Source organism: Danio aesculapii, chromosome 13 (assembly GCF_903798145.1).
Source record: "Danio aesculapii chromosome 13, fDanAes4.1, whole genome shotgun sequence".
In the NCBI taxonomy this organism is placed as follows: Eukaryota; Metazoa; Chordata; class Actinopteri; order Cypriniformes; family Danionidae; genus Danio; species Danio aesculapii.
This window is the reverse complement of record NC_079447.1, coordinates 33,597,414-33,618,881: the sequence shown is the minus strand read 5'-3', so window position 1 is coordinate 33,618,881 and position 21,468 is coordinate 33,597,414. Positions and strand designations below refer to the sequence as shown.

The following is a 21,468-nucleotide window of genomic DNA, read 5'->3' as shown; positions in this document are numbered from 1 at the left end:
CAATCCTTCAGCATTGCTGTGATGAACTGAGTTCTCCTCATACTTACACTCTCTCCCTTTTTCTCAGACACATGAAACGCAGATAAAGAAGGACAATCAATAGTGATTTGGGTCTATTGTACAAGAACACCACTAAGATAAATCCTCTTAAATAACTGAACTCTAGTCAGTAACACTTCCTCAACACCGATGCAGGGAAAATAAAGAGACCTATGCTATTCATGCATAGAGAAAACATCAGGAAAATACAAAAGCAGAGCACCTCTTTGTTTAATATACTGCAATAGTAACACAAAAATGATGATTAGAGAGAAACATGAACTGCTCAGTGTTTAATTGTCACAGTGTGCTCCTCTTCATGTGGCTTCCTAATAATGGTGCTACTATCTTATAATTATTATTTTGCAGTCACCCGTAGGCTGGGTTTGAGGGTCATGAACACACCTAGACAGAATCTGCAGGGTATTTTCCTGATTTGTGGACACAGATTCTGCATTAATGAAAAATTCATATGATTTATAACATATATTCAGCATGTGTTTCCGGAATATTTGCTGTTGTAATACTTTTATAATGTAAAACTGACTATAGCTGCTCAATGGACATTAATACTGTAATGTTTCATTACCGCAAAGGAAAAATGTGTTTATCTACATCATATTTAATCATGTAAATGGTTTTGTAATTGGAAAACCTTCATGTTGTTTCATACTCACAAGAATCCTATGGCTCGTTTCCACTGACTGGTATGGTACGATGCGGTTCAGGTCGGTACGGGTCACCTTTATCAGGCTTGCGTTTCCATTACCAAGGGTACCCTTTTGGTGGGCGTGGTGTATGACAGAACATTTCAGTCGACGTCATTCTCGCTCGAGGAAATGTCTACAATAAAGCTTTACGGGTCGCTCACATATCATATGAGAAGCACTTCTCACAAAACAGATGCTTTACATACATAAATACTTGTGTAGAAATGTTTATTACTAACTTTTCTATGAACATGAGTTGATAATAACAGCAGATCAATGACAGTGCGAAACAGCCTACTGTAAACGTCTGTAATTATATAAATAAATAAATAAATGAACATACATAAACACATACAGCCCCTTACAGTCTCCGATATGTTACCAACTACAGAAGAACTACACACAGCAGACATTTCGTCCGTATTTAGGTTAAAAAACAACACAAAATATAGCCTACAGTCAGTAAAAACCTCTCATCTGTGTCTGTAATCTTCAGCAGCACATGTAGCCTCTGTTAGACAGTAATTCCATCATTCCCAGTTCATATTAGTCCAAAAGGTAAAGATAGTAGTTGGCATTTTGTTCATGTTTGCTGAAAAATAATGTGCTCCTTTTTTCCGGCTTCTCCTTTGATTTTTCGTGCTTCACTCTCACGTTTGTCAGTGTCTGACAGGATCGGGTCAATAATCAAGCGCAGGTTATTATCATTAGCTCAAGAAGTTTGTTATTTCAGATATAGACGCGCAGCGAACTCAAGGAAGAGAGAAAAACCGCTCGCACTTCAGACTGCCTCGTAAAAAACTACGAGGCACAGGGTAGATTCTGCTCTACTCCATGGCTTTGTGGCTGTTCATCAAGACGACGACAAGGTTTGTTTGAGCCCGGATCGACCATGGCTTGTTATTATATGTATATATAATTCCCCTGTAATCTCTCGCTGTGTATTTTAAACATGGTAGTATTTTTAAACATGTGTATTTTTGTTTTCATTGTGGCTTGTTGCGTAAGCGAATGACGTATCTCTGTAAACCAATAGCGTTCAGCTGCGCATCTAGCTCCAACTTTTGGTACCCTTTCTCGTGTTTGGTACCCTTTCAAAAGGGTGCAGAAAAAGTGGTATGGTACAGTTTGGTTCGGTACACCTTTTGACAGTGGAAACGGCCATAAAAGCACACCAAACAGAACCATACCGTACTCTACCACTCAGTGGAAACGGGCCACTAGAAACACAAATGAAGATATTTCCAGCCTCCGCTGCTGAGACTGCAGCTCTGCACAAGACATTTGGCCAGAGGAGAAATTAAAATGGTCACGCCCAACTGAGTCTGGTTTCTCTCAAGGTTTTTTTTCTTCACTTTCACCAATTAGTGAAGTTTTTTTTTCCCTCTCCGCTGTCGCCACTGGCTTGCATGGTTCGGGATCTGTAGAGCTGCGTATCGTTGGATTTGCTCTTCAGTGTTTGGACTCTCAGTAGTGATTTTTAAACCACACTGAACTGAGCTAAACTGAACTGAACTTAAACACTAAAATCTGAACTACACTGTTCCAATTTACTATGACCTTTTATGTGAAGCTGCTTTGACACAATCTACATTGTAAAAGCGCTATACAAATAAAGGTGAATTGAATTGAATTGAATTGAATATTTCTAATCAAATCTCATGCTTGCTTGATGTGTGAAAACCAATGAGGTTCATTCTTGGCTGTTACATGACACATTTGAGTTTCCACAGGAACCAGTTTGTTCTCATGCAACAAGCATATTTGAGCGTCTGTTTTAGTTCAATGATGAATGTTCATATTAGATGCACTAAAATGAAAATTCAGGGCCAAACCCAAAATCACAAATTCTGGATGCACTTGGCCAAAAACCAAAACCGATCATTCAAACCGTATACTGATTATTTTAAAAAGATAAGTCAATACAATTACCACATTTTACATGAACAAGTAGAGAGTGTCAGTTTACCAGCATTGCCATTGCAGCACAGTTGGGGTATTACAAGCAGCAGAAACGCTCCGGTTACTAAAGTAACCCTCGTTCCCCGAGGAGGGGAACGGAAATGTTATGTGAAAACTTCCACTATGGGGATTTCGTCAAAAGCCAATCATCTGAAAGAGTATACATTGGGCCAATGAAATGCCAATGAGTTGGCAGCATCAGCATGCACAGCTGGCGCTACTTACAATCAATTTGGCAATAAAAGCGCAGAGCGTGCCAAGCTGAGGCATCCTTTTCTAGTTGAAGAGACTTTCACGCTCAACAGCTAAGGGGCAATCATTGTGGTGAAGGAACATAGCATTTCCGTCCCCCAACCCCCCCCTTCGGGGAACGAGGGTTACTTTAGTAACCGGAGCGTTCCCTTTTTTGGAAGGGGAACTTCAACGCTATGTGGAAACTTCCACTATGGGGAAATGTATGGAAAATGCCACAATGATTTAACCTTACCTTGCCCCCGATGAGAGGTTATGCCAAGCCAAGAGCGTGAGTGCACGGTGTTCCAACATTTTCCCTGGCCCTTACTTATCAAACTTCAACAGTTATTAACAGATTTATATTTATATTTTTGGGAGTCATAAAAAATCTAGTTAATTTCTATGAATTTTAATACGACAAGTACGTTGGGAAGCGTGCAGTCCCGATAGGGAGGATGCTGCGGAGGCCACCTGCTGCCCAAGTGGGGAGACCTGGTGGCAAGAAGACATATGGACTAGCCCTGAGAAGGGAGAGTACACATATGAAAAAAAGATGGTTAGCGGGGAGGGAAGACACGGGTCCACCTGGGAGGGGGACTGCATCGTGGCTGAGTAAGCATATGGGATCGCCAGCGGGGATCGCACATATCGGGCACCTATATCCAGAACGCGGACTGACCAACAACGTAACGGGCCAACGTGTTGGCAAGCATGACAACAACGTAACGGGCCAACACCTGACTCCTCCGTTGAGGAATCTCTGCAGGGTTCGCCAAGCGAGGAACTCAACTGACAGAGCGAGAAAGCACTCTCTGTGTTAGAGAGAAAGGCACAGCAAGCGTGTTACAACACCTTCACTGAATGTTTCCTCAATCACCAAGGGCTTCCTAACACCCTTGAGGAAACTGGCTTCACTCGCAGATTATAAAACCTTGCAAATGTGTTCGGTGTCGCACAGCCCGCAGCACTACAGATGTCTGTAAGAGAGGTGCTGTGTGCACATGCCCAAGAGAATGCGATGCTCCAAGTGGAGTGCGCTTTACCTCCTGGGGGACACTGCTCACCCTGGCTTTGGTAAGCGAGGGAGATGGCATCCATTTTTCAGTGGGCCAACCTCTGTTTTGATACAGCACTTCTCTTCTGCCGACCATCATAACAGACGAAGAGTGCGGTCCACATAAATTCGCAAAGCGCTAATAGGACACAGTAATGAAAGGGCTGGGTCTGCCTCCTCCGTGGGCAGCACTTGCAGGCTCACTACCTGGTCCTTAAACAGTGTGGTAGGAACCTTGGGCACATATCCAGGCCGGGGTCTCAGGACAATGTGAGAGTAGACCGGCTCGAATTCCAGGCACGAGTCACTGACCGAAAATGCCTCCAGTTCCCCGACCCTCTTAATCGATGCCAACGCGTCCAGCAGAGCTATCTTCAGGGACAGAAATCTTAAAGATACTTAGTCGAGTGGTTCGAATAGATCTCCATGCAAGCTCGTGAGAACAAGGGCGAGATCCCAAGAGGGCATGAGAGGGGGTTGGGGTGGATTTAATCGCCTAGAGCCTCTGGGGAACTCGACGATAAGGTCATGCCTTCCCACTGTGCTGCCAGACACCACGTCATAACCTTCAGTGTGGAGGGCGACAACCTGCGCTCTAGCCAATCCTAAAGAAAAGAAAGCACAATGCTGATCTGGCAAGTTCGGGGGTCTTCTTGGCGAGAAGCGTACCACTCAGTGAATAGACTCCACTTCAGGGCATAGCCGTGTCTCGTAGAGGAAGCTCTAGCCTGAGTGATGGTATTAACCACTGCCATCGGTAGGTTACCTAAGTCTGTCGAAACATCAATATGTCTGGATGTCCTAGAGGCACTCCAGCCTGTAGAAACACAGGGACATTTCAAGGGCTGAGGGCATGGCGACACAGCGCAGTGACAATCACTTGGTGTGTGTCCCCACGCGCCATACACGTCTGGGCACTCTATTGTGAAGCCAGTGCTGAAGTGGTCTCATATGGAGTAATCCGAGCGGCATGACGGCGGCTGCGGATGTCATATGCCCCAGGAGCCTCTGAAAAGATTTCAGGGGGACAAAAATTTTCCTGTCGAACTCTCTCAGACAGTTCAGCATTAGCTAGGCGTGCTGTCACGGTGATCAAGTCCAGCTCCAACCCAAGAAATGGATCCTCTGCACAAAGGCCAGTTGGCTCTTTTCTCGGTTGCCCTGAAACCCCAATAGGTCGGGGGTGCTGGAGCACCTTGTCCCTGTGCATAATCAATTGCTCCCGCGAGTGAGCTAAAATCAGTCAGAACACAAACCGCAGAAACTGACGGCGCCGTGGAAGAATGGAGAAATGAAAATACGCGTCCTTCAGGTCTATTGCTGCAAATCAATCCTGAGGATGAAACTCACTGCTCTTTTTGGGTACGATGAAGTATGGGCTGTAAAACCAGCCTTCCATCTCAACTGGAGGGACCGGCTCGATTGCATCCTTCGCCAGGAGGGCAACAATCTCCTCTCGCAAGACAGGGGCAGACAGAGGGCTGACCTTGGTGAAATACACACCGGTGAACTTGGGAGGCCGTTTCGCGAAATGAATCGCATAGCCGAGTCTGACCATGTGTATGAGCCACCGCGAAGGGCTGGCCTGCACTAACCAGGCAGGCAGAGCTCTTGCTAATGGCTTTATCGCTACAATCACTGACGTACCAGCATTGGGGTAGCACGGAGTGGGAGTGCTGATCTAGGAAGCGCTGGGGTTCCATGGAAGAGCTGAAGAGATTCACTCTCACCTCGTACCCAGGCTCCAGAGTAGGGGCTGGAAGTGTAAGAGAAAGGAGACCGTCCTCCCACACCTTGCGAGCCACTGGAGAAGTGCACCGATCATGCGAGCAGGAAGGCACCACATCCCAGACTGGCAGTGATTCGGGCTGTCACATTCAGGGAAGGTGGAAATGCTCGTTCATTGATGTTTTGGTGGCATTGAAAAATGCCGTTGGTTGTGGGGCCTAGCTCTCCACTGGGGAAAGAGAAAGTTCCCTCTTCTCCAGATGGCCCATCTCAGGGTTGCTTTGCGGTCCGTTTACCGGACTTAACAGCGCCCTGGGCGGGAGGGGCTTCCTGCTTATGAGGTGCTCGACGCTGCCACTTCTGTAGCTCTCGTAGGTGGAGAGCGGTCTTACGTTCCCGCCAATAGATGACATTGTCCATTGCATCGGACTGCTCTTTCAACCTCCTGTATTCCTGGGTGAATTTTCCGACGGTGTCGCCGAACAGGCCAGTCTGGGATATGGGCGAGTCAAGAAAGCGAACTTTGTGAACTTCGCGCATATCTGCCAGGTTTAGCCAGAGGTGGCACTACTGGACCACTTATGTGGCCATCGTCCTTCCCAGCGGACACACAGCGGACTTAGTGGTCTGAAGGGTGGTGAGGGAGGAGGTGCACGCAGATCGGGCAAAAAAAGGTGCCCTCCAAGACTGCGTGAGCCTTCTGTGCACCTCCAGGAAGAAGGGGATGGGAGGCTTAGAAGGTTTGGCCTTCTTGGTATCCTCCATGTAACACCCATCTAGTCGGTCCAGCCGCGGGGCTGGGGGATAAACCATCTTCAAACCTACGGTCGAAGCAGCCCGGGAAAGCACGGCTAAAATGTCTGCTTCGGGATCCGACACAGCGCTCACTACCCCGGAGGGGGCGAAAGGGTCCGGACACCTCATAAGACAATGAAAGCCCACCCTCTGATGCAGCAGTGGATGTCTGGTCCCCGGTGTCATTGAGCGAGAGGGCTACCATCTGGTTAGACAGATCGATTCCTCTGCTTGCTCTGCTGGATAGAGCGCTTGGAGGAGCGGGAGGTCCGCGAGCCCGGGCCGGCGGATTTACTCCAACTGGAACCCTCAGATCTGCGCAAAGTGCGGTAGTTATATGCCTATGCTGGTCCAAATGCTTACACATTACTTAATATACACAGGATGTACAGCAATACACAAATTTCTTTACATATAAAAATAAATGAAAGGTTTAAAATGTTACAAAAATTATTGTTTTCTGTAAATATAAAAACCACTACCTCCATGCCTTCTTCACCTCGGGTTGCTTTTTTCAGTTTATTCATGATCATTTGCATTTGTATAATGTTATTATTATTAGCAGCATTATTTACTTTATGCATATTTATATATTTTTTTATTTAGATTTGTCCACCTGTCGGGTTTTGGAGATGTATACTTCACCATATGGGGCATAAGAATAGGGCATGTGTTTGGATATAACTCAGTTTTTTGACCACACTTCGTTATTATTGTTCATTTATTCGTTTGCTGGAAATTAGAACTGAATTAAAAAATAGTTTTGAAGCAAATCTTTGCGCTTAACAAATTAAATTAAATATGTAGGCTGTATTCAGTGGGGTTTCCTTATCCTAGAAATTAAAGGAGTAAAGTAAAGAGTAAACGTAAAGAGAAAGAGAAAGTAAAGAGGCCGAATGGAGGAGGTGCATTCTTTATCCTCGCGCTGCAGATGGTCTGAGTAACTGTTTTCTCACTAGTGAAGCTTTCAGGTTTTCCACATAAAATCTGCCATGTAAATAGCAAATGCACCATGAAGCAATGCAACTGACTCTTAAAAGGAATGTGAGGTGAGACTGTGATTGGTTTAATGCACTGTATGCTCAAAACACACCTGTAACTTATTAAGAAAATTAAGCACAACCCTGTTAGACCATGTGCGGGGCGAAGAGCATATTTTTTCATCCTTAAAATAGCAAAAGCGAATTCGGACACACCCTAAATGCTTTTGAACCATGTGTTTTAGACTTTGTGTCTAGATCATTTAAATAAAGCCCATCCTGTCTGTGATTTGTTTCCTGTGAGCAGTGTCCAATGTGGAGAACACGCATAGAAATTTACAAAGGTATCTGCACATAAGCAGAATATCAACAGAGCTGAAAATGTAGCTATTTTGAAATTTGACCATGACATGCACACAAGCTAGTAGACAATATGCTCTGCTGCTCTTGCACTTTGGTCAATCCATTGAAATGAATGGGTTTCCAAGTACATTGCTTTTCACCTCTTTTTGTCATCTTATTAAAGCTGTTCGCAACAGAATTTATCTTTTTTCAGCTCATCATTTTTTTCTTTTTCAGGCCAAAACCTAAAATGCCATTTTCAGAATTTTTGACGTTAAAACTTCTGTTGTACCTCTAGTTTAAATGCAAATAAAAGTCATCATTTGTTAATGTAAAGTGATTTTGTTTCTTCAGAAGAAGCTTTATTTCTAAATCTTTACAAAACTGTTAAAGTTTTTTGTGAGTATTTGATTAAAATTATATTCCAAAAATGAACAAAACTCATAATATAACAAAAATACTACACAATCAAATGGCTGTTTTTTCATAAACATATCATCCTTTGTGTTCAACACAAGAAAGAAACTCAAACTGTTGACTGAATTTTTATTTTTGGGTGATCTATCCCTTTGGTTTTGGAACAACATGATGGAACATTAATAACACCTTTAAAAGTTTGTTTTTCCTTTTTTTTTTGCAGACTTTTCAAAACAGATTTTCGTGTGTTTGTGTGTGTGTGTGTGTGTGTGCATGCAACCTTTTCTAAAAATGAGTTACCTCCGATATCCGGTCTCAGTTTGTTGTCATAACCTTGCAGTAATTTGTTTAGGATAAGGGTGACATCGCTCTCGTAGACCTTTGGTGATAAAACCCATGTTTTATTTATAGGGACGTCCTCATAATCTTCCTCCTCTGCTTTGCTTGGGCCAAATGCCATGCTGTCATAAACACAGAACCAAAGAGAAGCCATATAAGCAGACAAACACTGGTAAGGTAAATAATGGAGCAATATTAGTCTTAAAATAGAATGAAGCCTGTTATATTAGAAGCTTACAATCCAAAAAGCCAGTGACGGCTTAAAAGAGCCAAATATGACAACCGAGGGAAAAAGAGGGAATTTGTTTAATGAGTTTTACAGGAAGAACAGATAAAAAAAAGTCATCAGTGACTGTAAATGTATGGGAGACAGTGTTTTAAATGAGCACAGAGCTGAAGATACAAGAAGGAGGTTCTAATAAAAGAATGCGGTGATTAATGAAGATGTGTTCTGGCAGTGGAGGGAGAGAACAGCTGAAGGTGAGGGGTTTAAATTATCACCCACAACTCTCTCTCTCTCACTCGCTGTCCTGCGATATGTGGTGTAAGAGCTACTAAATTTATCCTCTGGAGCATTATCTGTAGGAACAGACCTATCGAGTAACATTTCTAACTGAGATTTGCGCCTTTCCCCTGGACAGGGAGAGTCTAGACTCAGTCTCCTCTGATGTCACTACTTCAGACTTTTGCTTTGAAGAAATGAAGATGATGTGCATCAAAGCTACTGGCCATATAAAAACAGCACTAACAAAAATCCACTAAGATTTTTTCAGCCAATGTATGGTTTAAAAATAGGGCTTCACAATATATCATTTCAGCATCAATATCACAATATGTGCATTAGCAATAGTCACATCGCAGCATCTGCAATGTAGAGTTGGGATTATTATTGTTGATCAGCAATGAAGAATGTACAGTGTTTACATTTTACATTACATTTAATTATTCAATAGGGCAGGACAAAATGGCGATATACATGAGGTGCTGCTTCTCGTAATGGCGGATCGAACGTATATCAATGTTGTAATTTTAAGAAATATTTGTGTCGTTAATAAAAGAAATACATCTTATAACTTTTTAAAGCATTTTTTTCCTCTTCATTTACAAATATCATGATATATTGTGGATGGTTTTCTTGTGATATATCGTTGATATCATGATTTATCTTTACCGATATTATACCATGATAATATCGCATTGTATCGTATTACTGTACCTGAATATCAAACTACTTATTTCACTTTTATCTTATTTTATTGTTGGAATATCTTATCAATTCCATGCGTGTTCAATAAAAAAGGTCAGGAGAGGGTTTTCTTTAATGTCAAAAATCTTAGTAATTTATTGAACACAAATGAATAATTCGATACCAGAATTTTCATTTCCTGACTGCAGCTTTTATATGGAGCTGGTATTAACAGGTGGAGATTAGTGGAATTCGTCACTTATCAATCATTCTCCAGTCTTCAGTTGGCCGCACACATACATATGTCCTCTTTTTCTATGAATTCTCTGCACAACATTAAAAGCATAAGACTTCTTAAGTGCACATATTCTGTGTTCAGTTTCAACTGTCCTCTGCTCACAGTGTTATGAAGCGGACAGGAGACAGAGGTAAGGAAACGTTAGGGTGTTTATTAAATGACAACAAGGAGCACATGAAGGATAGCCAGGAGGATCAGGAGTGATGTTGGGGTCTTTTCCTCCGTGGCTGGGTAACAGGAATACACGAGGATGGACAGCACACACCAGATACAGCTGACAGAGGATGACACAGACTTGGAAGGACTGGAAGACAGGACGATTCGGGTGGACCAGGAAGACTAGGAGGAATACAAAGAGAACAGGTAAGTAAAGCGTTTGTTTTAGCTGAGGATGACTACGCTGAGTGGTCGCTCAGTTGTCCGCTTTCGTCGAGACGAGCCCGGACAATGAGCGACTGGAGTGCTGTGCTTTTATCTGGTGCTCGTGAATGTGATGCAGCTGTGTGCTCATTAGAAGTCAGGTGATGGTGATCTTCGTGAGTGGGGGTCGTGAGAGCCTGACCAATCCATGACAGTACCCCCCTCCCCAGGGCCCGCTCCTGAGGGCCGACACCTCCGACGCCGTGGTGGTCTCCCTCTGCCTCTAGGCGCTGGGAACTCAGGGTGGCTCTCATGAAACTCCACCATGAGACTAGGATCGAGAATATCAGCTCTGGGAACCCATGTCCTTTCTTCGGGGCCGTACCCTTCCCAGTCCACCAGGTACTCCAACTGGCCACCACGACGTCGGGAACGCAAGATCTCCTTCACTGCGTAGACGGCTCCTTCTTCTAGGAGCAGTGGAGGAGGGGGTTCCTCTTCGTGGTCAGGCTCTGTGGAGGGAAGAACAGGATCGTGATAGGGTTTCAGGAGTGATACGTGGAATGTAGGGTGAATACGGTAGTGAGAGGGTAATTGTAGTTTGTAGGTGACGGGGTTAACCTGTTCCACGATGGTGAAGGGACCAACAAATCGGGGACTTAACTTGCGAGAGGGCAGTCGCATGCGTATGTCCCGGGTGGATAGCCACACCTTTTGTCCGGGTGTGTATCTGGGTTCTTCAGACCTTCTCCTATCGGCGGTTACCTTGCTTCGACGGACTGCCCTCTGCAGATGTTGATGAGCCTCGTCCCAGACTCTCTCGCTCTCCCGGAACCAGTGATCCACTGCGGGGACATCAGATGGTTCGCCATCCCAGGGAAAGAGCGGTGGTTGGAAGCCCAGGACGCACTGGAATGGCGTGAGTCCGGTGGAGGGTTGCCGCAGTGAATTTTGGGCATATTCTGCCCAGCCCAAATACTGGCTCCAGGAGTTCTGGTGACCACTGCAGAAGGTCCTCAGGAACCGTCCCACCTCCTGAATCTTCCTCTCTGTCTGCCCGTTGGTTTGGGGATGATATCCAGAAGAGAGGCTGACGGCCACACCTAGGAGCTTGAAGAAGGCTTTCCATAGACGTGAGATGAACTGTGGACCTCTGTCCGACACAATATCTTCTGGAATACCAAATGACCTGAAGACTTGATTAAAGATATTGTCGGCAGTTTCAAAGGCTGTGGGAAGACCTTTCAGAGGGATTAGTTTGACAAACTTTGAGAATCTATCTACTATGACTAGAATACAGGTATTACCTTCTGACGAAGGGAGGTCAGTGATAAAGTCCACTCCTAGGTGTGACCAGGGACGGTTCGGAATCGGCAAGGGATGGAGCTTTCCAGCGGGTAGATGACGTGGGCTCTTGGATTGGGCACAGTCCTTACAGCCCTGAACATATTGCCTCACATCCCTTGCCATGTTTGGCCACCAGAATCGTTGGGATACTAGCGAGAGAGTATTGTTGATCCCTGGATGTCCAGTGCCTAGCGAGGTATGTAAGGAGTGGATCAGATCTACCCGGTGTTCAGGTGGTATGAACTGCCGATGAGGAGGGCATCCCGGCGGAGCAGGGGCTTCCGGAGTGGCAACGACTGGAGGAGCGTTCCAGGTGATCGGACAAATGGAGATGTGTTCGGGAAGAATCTTCGTTGGGAGTTCTTCATGATCGTGATGCTCGTGTAAACGAGAGAGAGCGTCTGCTCTTAGATTCTTGGGTCCTGGACGATAGGAAATGGAGAAATCAAAACGTGAGAAGAAAAGTGACCATCTGGCTTGACGTGGACATAGTCTCTTGGCCTCTTTGATGTATTGGAGGTTTTTGTGGTCTGTGATCACCTGGAACGGATGTTTGGCTCCCTCCAACCAGTGACGCCACTCCTCCAAGGCTAGCTTGATTGCTAGAAGCTCCCTGTCTCCTATGCTGTAATTCTGCTCCGCCGGGCTCAACTTCCGAGAGAAATAGGCACAGGGATGCAGTCGGGGCGGTGTATCATGATGTTGAGATAATACTGCCCCGACGCCGGTGGTGGATGCGTCCACTTCCACCACGAAAGGAAGATTTGGGTCAGGATGAGTCAGGAGTGGGGCCCTTGTGAACTCCTTCTTAAGAAGGCGGAAGGCTGCGGCTGCTTCTTTGGTCCACTCCAGTCCTTTGGGTTTACCCTTGAGGAGATTAGTGAGAGGTGATGTAATCCTGCTGTAGTCCTTGATAAACCGTCTATAAAAGTTAGCAAACCCAAGAAACCTCTGGAGCTCCTTAATGGAAGTGGGTTCTGACCAGGATAGAACAGCCTCAATTTTCTTCCCATCCATACGTATACCGGTTTGGTCAATGATGTATCCCAAGAGATGAATCGACTTCTGGTGGAATGAGCATTTCTCCGCTTTGAGGTAGAGGTGATGTTCTCTCAATGTGTGTAGGACCTCCGCAACGTGTTGGCGATGTTCGGCCTCACTCCGGGAGTAAATGAGGATGTCATCTATGTACACTATTACACAGTGGTGAAGAAACTCCCGGAGGACTTCATGAATGAAGTTTTGGAATACGGAGGGGGCGTTGACCAGACCGTAAGGCATGACCTCATATTCATAGTGGCCAGTAGGGGTCACGAATGCTGTCTTCCATTGGTCCCCCTCACGTATTCTTATCAGATTATACGCGCTGCGGAGGTCCAATTTAGTGAAGACTTTAGCTTCTCGGAGCTGTTCCAAAGCGGCTGGTACCAGAGGAAGGGGATATCGGTATTTTACTGTACCGTTATTTAGGACCCTGTAGTCGATGCATGGACGCAGCCCTCCGTCCTTCTTGGCCACAAAGAAGAAGCTTGAGGCGGCTGGTGATTTTGAGTGACGTATGTACCCCTGACTCAGAGCCTCCCTTATGTAATCTTCCATTGCCTGATTCTCTGGAAGCGAGAGCGGGTAGATCCTACCTCTTGGCAACTGGGCATCTGGAACTAGGTCGATCGCGCAGTCCCATGGCCGATGCGGCGGTAGCTGGGAAGCTCTCTTGGGGCAGAAGACATCATGAAAGGAGCTGTACTCCTTAGGAATGTGGATAGACTGCTTCTCAGGAGGGCTCTCGACCGATGTTGCAAACAAAGAAATGGGGTTCCGACCTTGAAGAGGGAGATTTGGAAAACAGGCAGGTGTACATCCAGATCCCCATTTCTTTATCTCTCCTGTGCCCCAAGAGATGATGGGATCGTGCTTCACCAGCCACGGGCGCCCTAGAATGATGTCCATATTTGCACCCTCCAGAACCAGAAATTGAATCCTCTCTTGATGTAACAACCCCACTTGAAGAAGGATGTCTTCGCATTGTCGATGGATACGGGTCGAAGATCGAGTGCACTGGGTTATCGGTTGTATCTGGTATATATGCGAGGACGCCTCAGTACGGAGGTGGAGTTGACGACAGAGGGATTGGGAGATGAAGTTCCCTGCTGACCCGGAGTCGATGAGGGCTGTGACAAGGAGAGAAATAGAGGCAGTAGTTATTTGTACGGTGGTAGTAAGTGGTTTACATTGTTCAATATTCGTACTGAATACACTCACTGAAGTCCGAATGGGACGAAGGGGACACTCCATACGGGTGTGTCCACTGACACCGCAGTATAGACACAGACCCCGGGTCAGCCTCCTCTGTCGTTCCGCTGATGTCAGTCTTCCAGACTCTATTATCATGGGTTCTGGTTCTGGAGAGGCTGTTGACTCAGGCGATTGGAGGAGTGCAGACGAGGGGGTGATGGTGTCCTGTTGATAGGAACGGAGACGATCGGAACATCGGAGAGAATGTTGGATGAATCTCTCCAGACCCATTGTATCATCTAATGTGGCCAGTTGGATTCGGAGAGTGGGTTCCAAGCCGAGCCGGTACGTGGTCAACAACGATCTCTCATTCCATCCACTTGCAGCTGCTAGAGTGCGAAACCGGAGAGCATATTCCTGTGTAGATAGAGTACCTTGCTTTAGATGATACAGCTGCTCTCCAGCGGCTACTTCCCCATCAGAACGTCCAAACACCTCTTTGAAATACTCCGTGAAGGTAGTGATGGAATTCATGGCCGGCCCGGCTTGGTTCCAGATCGTCTCAGCCCATTTAAGTGCAGGCCCAGAGAGTAGTGATACGATGTAGGCGATCTTTGACTTATCTGTGGGATATAGAGAAGGTTGCATTTCGAATATGAGGGAACATTGTAACAGAAAACCATTGCACTCCCCCGCTCCGCCTGAGTAGGGCGCTGGTCGGGCCATGGGACTGGAAGGAAGGGCCGAAGAAGAAACTGTGGAGGCGGAAGTGCTCGGTGCTGGTGGTGCGTTGGAAAGTGGAGCTGGTGGCTGTAGAATCCGCTTCAACTGGTCCACCAGCTCTTGAAAGTGATCGGGGGTGCTCATGTTGTCGTCGTTATGGGTCCGGGCTTCTGTTATGAAGCGGACAGGAGACAGAGGTAAGGAAACGTTAGGGTGTTTATTAAATGACAACAAGGAGCACATGAAGGATAGCCAGGAGGATCAGGAGTGATGTTGGGGTCTTTTCCTCCGTGGCTGGGTAACAGGAATACACGAGGATGGACAGCACACACCAGATACAGCTGACAGAGGATGACACAGACTTGGAAGGACTGGAAGACAGGACGATTCGGGTGGACCAGGAAGACTAGGAGGAATACAAAGAGAACAGGTAAGTAAAGCGTTTGTTTTAGCTGAGGATGACTACGCTGAGTGGTCGCTCAGTTGTCCGCTTTCGTCGAGACGAGCCCGGACAATGAGCGACTGGAGTGCTGTGCTTTTATCTGGTGCTCGTGAATGTGATGCAGCTGTGTGCTCATTAGAAGTCAGGTGATGGTGATCTTCGTGAGTGGGGGTCGTGAGAGCCTGACCAATCCATGACACACAGGAAGTTTAGCTGCAGAGCTTGATTTTAGACAATCAGGCCTTTGCATTTTTATCACTTCTGCAAAAAAGACATGTGCTGGAAAAGTTGGCAGTTCATTCCACTGTGGTGACCCCTGATTAATAAAGGGACTAAGGTGAAAAGAAAATGAATGAATGAATGTTTCAATTAAATGTTGTGCATGAATTAGATTTTTTTTTTTAAATGTAAGGATCCTCGATGAGCAAATCAAGTGTATTCAATGTATTCAGCTTCGAACACCATTGTGTAATAAAGGGGATTGTTTGTTTTTATTGTAAGAATTTCATTATAAAATGTAAAAAAAATATACTTATTAATACGATAACATTATTTTTTCAATTTATTCTTAAATATTAAGAAATTACCATTGCAACTTTAATGTAATACTTAGGTCTATTTAACTTCAGCCCACCACCTTCAGTCAACTTTGGTTTTTGGCCCTCCATAAGAAAAAGTTTGGACACCCCTGGTCTAAGTTAAGAATTTCATTCCAAATCGAGCTATTCAAGTCATCTGACGAAATCATAGTCATATGTCAATATAACATGACATTAGTTAAAATACCAAGTTTTGGCATCAAAACGTAAACAGGTGTGTTTAACTTAATCATTAGGCAGCATCCTTTAAATGATTCAACATGTCTCTGTTTAAAATGATTGGTTGCGCTTAACATTCTGCCTTGACAACCGCACTGATTGGATTGGTTGTTATATGTTATATGACACAAGGCGGTCATTTTGCTTGTGATGCTGAATTTTGCAGAAGCGCAGCAGGACAGAGGCACTACCTGAACCCATCTGACGATAGAGAAAAGTTAAATTAGTAAGTAGATATTTAAATGCTTTTATAAATTTTTCTTAATTGATATACATGCAGGGCCGTCACGGTGGAGCAGTGGGTAGCGATGTCACCTCAGAGCAAGAAGGTCACTGGTTCGAGTGCACTATAGGTGAATTTGTAAATTGTCTGTATTGTATGTGTGTATTTCCTGGTCCTCCAGGTTGGGGGTTAGGGATAGGGTTAGGGTTAACGACCCACTTCGTAACAATTAGATGTTACAAAACACCAACATGGTGTGGCTAAATATCAACTTTGATATAAACAACCCATAGGAGTAAAGAATATAAAAGCTAATATAAAATTTGGAAGTTTAGTCTATTAGCCATTTTAAGTTATCTGAACATAAAAATTAAAGTTAATTCAATGAAGATACCACATTTGGTCAATTAAAATAATTGAGTTGTCAATTTCCCTTTACTCAAACAAACTGAGGGAATCATTCATTCATTCATTCATTTTCTTTTAGGCTTAGTCCCTTTATTAATCTGGGGTCACCACAACGGAATGAACTGCCAACTTATCCAGCATATGTTTACGCAGTGGATGCCCTTCCAGCTGCAACCCATCACTGGGAAACACCATATACACTCATTCACACACATACACTACAATTTTAGCTTACCCAATTCATCTATTACACATGTTTTTGGACTTGTGGGGGAAAGCGGAGCACCTGGAGGAAACCCACACAAACAAGGGGAGAACATGCAAACTCCACACAGTAATGCCAACTGACCCAACCAAGGCTCGAACCAGAGACCTTCTTGCTGTGAGTTGATCATGCTACCCACTGTGCCACCATTACGTTCACTGAGGGAAACACTTTCCTCAAATCATTTGAGTAGTCTCAGTTTATTAGGGTTTACAATGCAAAATAAAATATCGCAATGTCAGATTTTTTCAATATAGTGCAGTCCTTGTTTAAAATTCATAAAACTAACAAATTAAAAGTTTTCATGTCGGTGTCTTTAGTTACTACATACTGTACCTAGGAAAAAAAAGATTAATTGTTTAGGTATTCACTGTGTTCAGCTTATACTGCAAAACACTGCTACTGAAGCTGAATTATGTACATAATTATGTGTTGTTCTGAAAAAATCCAAGCATTTACTGCTAAAATGTTTAGGTTTAGGACAAATGTTTTGGCAGTTCTAGGTCTCTAGTCCCAGTAGACCTTAGTTCAGCCTTTGACTTGACTGTAACATTTTCCAGTCCTTCCTGGAGTCTTTAATGAGTTTTTTAAATGTGTTTTTTCATATATAACAGACAGTAAATTCAATAGATTTCTTGGATCTCCTTCTTCTGCTGTGTGTCTTTGTTGTGGAGTACTGCAGGGCTCAATTTCCAGCCTGTTGTTTTTTCTTTATGTACAATACTCTCCCTTGGACTCCATTTTCAATAAATACAGCATGCCCTTTCACTGTTATGCAGGCAACACTCAAATCTATATTTCTCCCTAAAGTCTAATAATAAGCGTGCTTAGAAGAACTCAAATTATGGCTTGCACAATGCCGGAATTATGCTGTTCAAACCAAATGAGAAGAGGGGGAACAGTTATATGTCACTCATGTCGCAACAGCTAGAGGCTGTCTGTATTGGTGGCAACAAAGCATACACTGGAAATCATTAGTCCTTTGTGTCAGTACGTCTTAAACTGAATGGAGCATCAGTTTACTGACAGCGATATGCTGACAGATAAAAATCTTTTTAGAATAAGTTATATTGTTCAGTAAACACAATTTTAGTGGCAACGTTAACAGCATAAATACAAATGTTAATTAAATGCAATAATTTCAGCCCACTGTATAAGCTGTATAAGTACACCCAATGTAAAGTGACTATGCAAAGGTTTCATGTTTTGGTTAGGATTATAAAGTAGTGAAAAAGTCAACAGTGTAATTACAAAATAAATTATATTAAAATAGTCAAAAGACACTTATTATAAAGTGGGTTCCAAAATTTCAATGTGTATTTTATTACTGTTATTCTGTGGAGAAGAAATATCAGAAATACCCATCTATAGTGTTAATAAAGTGTATATGAATTATTAAAAGAGATAAAAATGTATTCAAATCCAAGTTTAAATATACTGAATTAAAGATTAGCCAAATAGACCGTTAAATGTGAGAACCAAAGCTGACGTTTGTCGACAAACAAGGAAAACTCAGAATGGTACATTCCCATACATATGCAAATAATGAAGGACAGAGAAATCAATATGAGGAGTCCCTGTGGATGAGACCCAGGTGGGTGGACAGAATGTAGGTTATTGATCCCCGTAGGCAGAGAGCTGAGCAGTTAAAAAGCAGACTGTCAATGGAAAATACAGACAGCATGTTTTCCTCAAATGCAGAATTTCACATTGTCTGGACACAACAGTAGCCTCTGTTTGACCTTTGTGGGCCTCAGGGATCAGCTGTAATAACTATAACAAATACACAGAAAAGAATGAGGGCCTAAATAGAAGTATTTTGTCAGCAGATGAGACGCTTTTGTTATTACCAGCCAGTATGACTCATGTAATCAAAAAGGAGAGCAATGTAATCCACGCTTGGTTTATTCTGTTTATCATTTACATATGCACTGAATGAGCTGCCAAAATCAGCTGAAGAAAGCCAAAGTGTAGCGCGAGCCAAGTAAAGTGTTAATGTGGACCACAACTTACGCATAACATTTACAAATTGTGAAATCGTGAAACACTCTTTCAGCCTTTCTATATGATGATTCGAAATCCAATAGTGTTTGAGCAATGTGGTTAGTCTGTTTGTAGATTGCTGGCTAAAGTATACTCAAGGTTGTTTGGAGACTGACATTGCGCGTTCACGCTAAAAAGACAAGAACGCATCAACGCGAAAGCTCGAAGCAAAACTGTCACTTGCAATCAGTATTATTACTACCATCAGATGTATTCAGAGTTCAGGCAGCTGCGTGTCGTGATTGACAGTTATAGATGGGAATGTTAAGGAATGAATTTGATGTGCTACTCTCACACACACCAAAATAAATAAAAGAAAAAAGCGTAAAACTAATGCGTTCTGCAGCACTTCACGCAAAGACTACTCAAGACAAAGACGTGCACTATCTAAGTGTGTGCTGTCGGTCAAAGGCTATTTTAGTAGTCTTCTCGATGGCACCCCTTGTTTCTTTTGCCCCCTCTGAAGCGTAAACTTACCAGACTCCAAGCAGACCGGGCAACAGCCAAACCAGTGCCCCTTTTCTTCGGCGGGGATGCAGATGAACCATCGTGCGCGCGCTCGGTTTAAAACCAAACGATCTCCAGATTGAATTGGAGCTTAAAAGGCGATCAAACCTCTGTGAGGTCCAAGCGATGCGGTTCTTGCAGCTGTATGCTGTCAGCTGCTGTCTATGACAAATGCTATAGCTTTCTGTTTATGTGAGGCAGCAGCAGCAGACGCGGCGTGGATGTGAATGGAGAATGCGGGATTTCGCTGATTGCGGCACCGCTGCGTTCATCCAGCGTGTTCTGCTGAGCGAGACGCTCTCTGTGTTCCGGGAATTATTAGAAACTGCCTCTAGGAAAAGAGCTGACTGCTCCTCGGAGAATATGCATCAAGCGGTGATTTATGAACCCCTTTATTTAGTTTTGCTGTTGTTGGGGATTAGCAAAGTGACAAATGAGAGGCGTTGCACCAAAATGTGCACAGTATCCTGGTGTGACTATACTTAATAATGCGTAAAGAAAATAAACTTTGCCTGGTTTAACGTCATTTTGATTATGTGTGTTAGTAAGCGCGAGAGAGAATGATTAATGCAAATCACCTAATCAGCCAATCACATTGCCGCAACTCAATGCATTTAGTCATGTAGAGCTGGTCAAGATGATGAGCACAAGTTCAAACTGAGCATCAGAATGAGCACGAAAGGTGATTTCAGTGACTTTGATTGTGGCATTGCTAGTCTCAGTTTTTTTTTAGAAACTGCTGATCAGCTAGAATTTTCACTCAGAGGTCTTTAAAAAAGAGAAAGTATATAGCAAGCTGCAGTTCTGTGGATGAAAAGCCCTACACAACCATGTTTTAAGGTGATTGCAAGACAAAGCTAACTCTTCAGAGCATTTCAGAACACACAACATGACAAACATTGAAGCAGATGAGCTACAGCAGCAGAAGAAAACCCTGGTGACAGTCTTGTCAGCTAAGATTAGCAAAATGACACACAAAAACATTCTTTTTGTTAAGAATAAAAGCTTACAGTGGGTGACACGGTGGCTCAGTGATTAGCACTGTCGCCTCACAGAAGTTCGCTGGTTCGAGTCCCAGCGAGGTCAGCTGGCATTTCTGTTCTGTTCCATGTTCTTCCCGTGCTCGTGTGGGTTTCCTCAGGGTGCTCCGGTTTCCTCCCACAGTCCAAAGACATGTGCTATAGGTGAATTGAATAAACTAAACAGGTAGTGTATTTGCGTGAATGAGTGTGTATGGATGTTTCCCAGTACTGGGTTGCAGCTGGTAGGGTGTCGGCTGTGTAAAACATATGCTGGATAAGGACCACCAACACTGCATGTTTTTGATGTCTCCTTTGTCTGTCACACCCATTACAGGCCTTTCAGTCTGCTAATGAGCTGATCATTTGAATCAGATGTGTTTGGTTAAAGATACGTGTAAAATGAGCAGAGCTCCTGGTCCTCCATGAACATGATTGAGAAACACTGGCTTAGAGTTCAATTACAGATGAACACATTTTCCTGGCAAGATTGTTTTTTATAGATCACAACTTTTAGGTGGGAAGTTGAACAACAACATAGCATTACCAATAAATAAATAAATAAATAAATAAATAAATAAATAAATAAATAAATAAACACAAAATAGCAGTTTGTTGGTGCGAAGCCTTCGGGTTTGAGTGAACACAATGTCTATTTAACAGCTAAAGCTTAGGCGAAATTGGGTCACGCAACAAGACAATGATCCCAAGCACACCAGCAAATCTATAGCAGAACTAAATAGGAAAATGAAAATAGCACAGTCAAAGTCCAGACCTCATTTTGACAGAAATACTTTGCCAATAGCTGTGCAAAAAACTCTTAGATCTTAGAGATTGAGACGGTCAAACAGAAAATGATTAAGTAATTACAGCTTAAAGTGGATCTACAGTCATCTGAATTATAGGATGTCCCAAGTTTATAACCCATGGCTTTTTAATCTTGGCTTTATTTTTGTTAAACAAATGATGACATGGTGTGAGAGGCCCCGTTATG

General features: G+C 43.7%; 1 protein-coding gene across 1 annotated transcript in view; it reads right to left on the bottom strand.

Annotated features, from left to right (window-relative positions):
* gabrg1 (gamma-aminobutyric acid type A receptor subunit gamma1) overlaps positions 1–19,746 on the bottom strand; it is a 37,889-nt gene extending 18,143 nt beyond the window's left edge. Inside the window, 2 exon segments of the mRNA XM_056470454.1 lie at positions 8,562–8,722; positions 19,426–19,746. Of these exon segments, the coding sequence (XP_056326429.1) occupies positions 8,562–8,722; positions 19,426–19,496 (232 nt within the window). The 5' untranslated portion in view covers positions 19,497–19,746.
* Between the last annotated feature and the right edge of the window lie 1,722 nt (positions 19,747–21,468).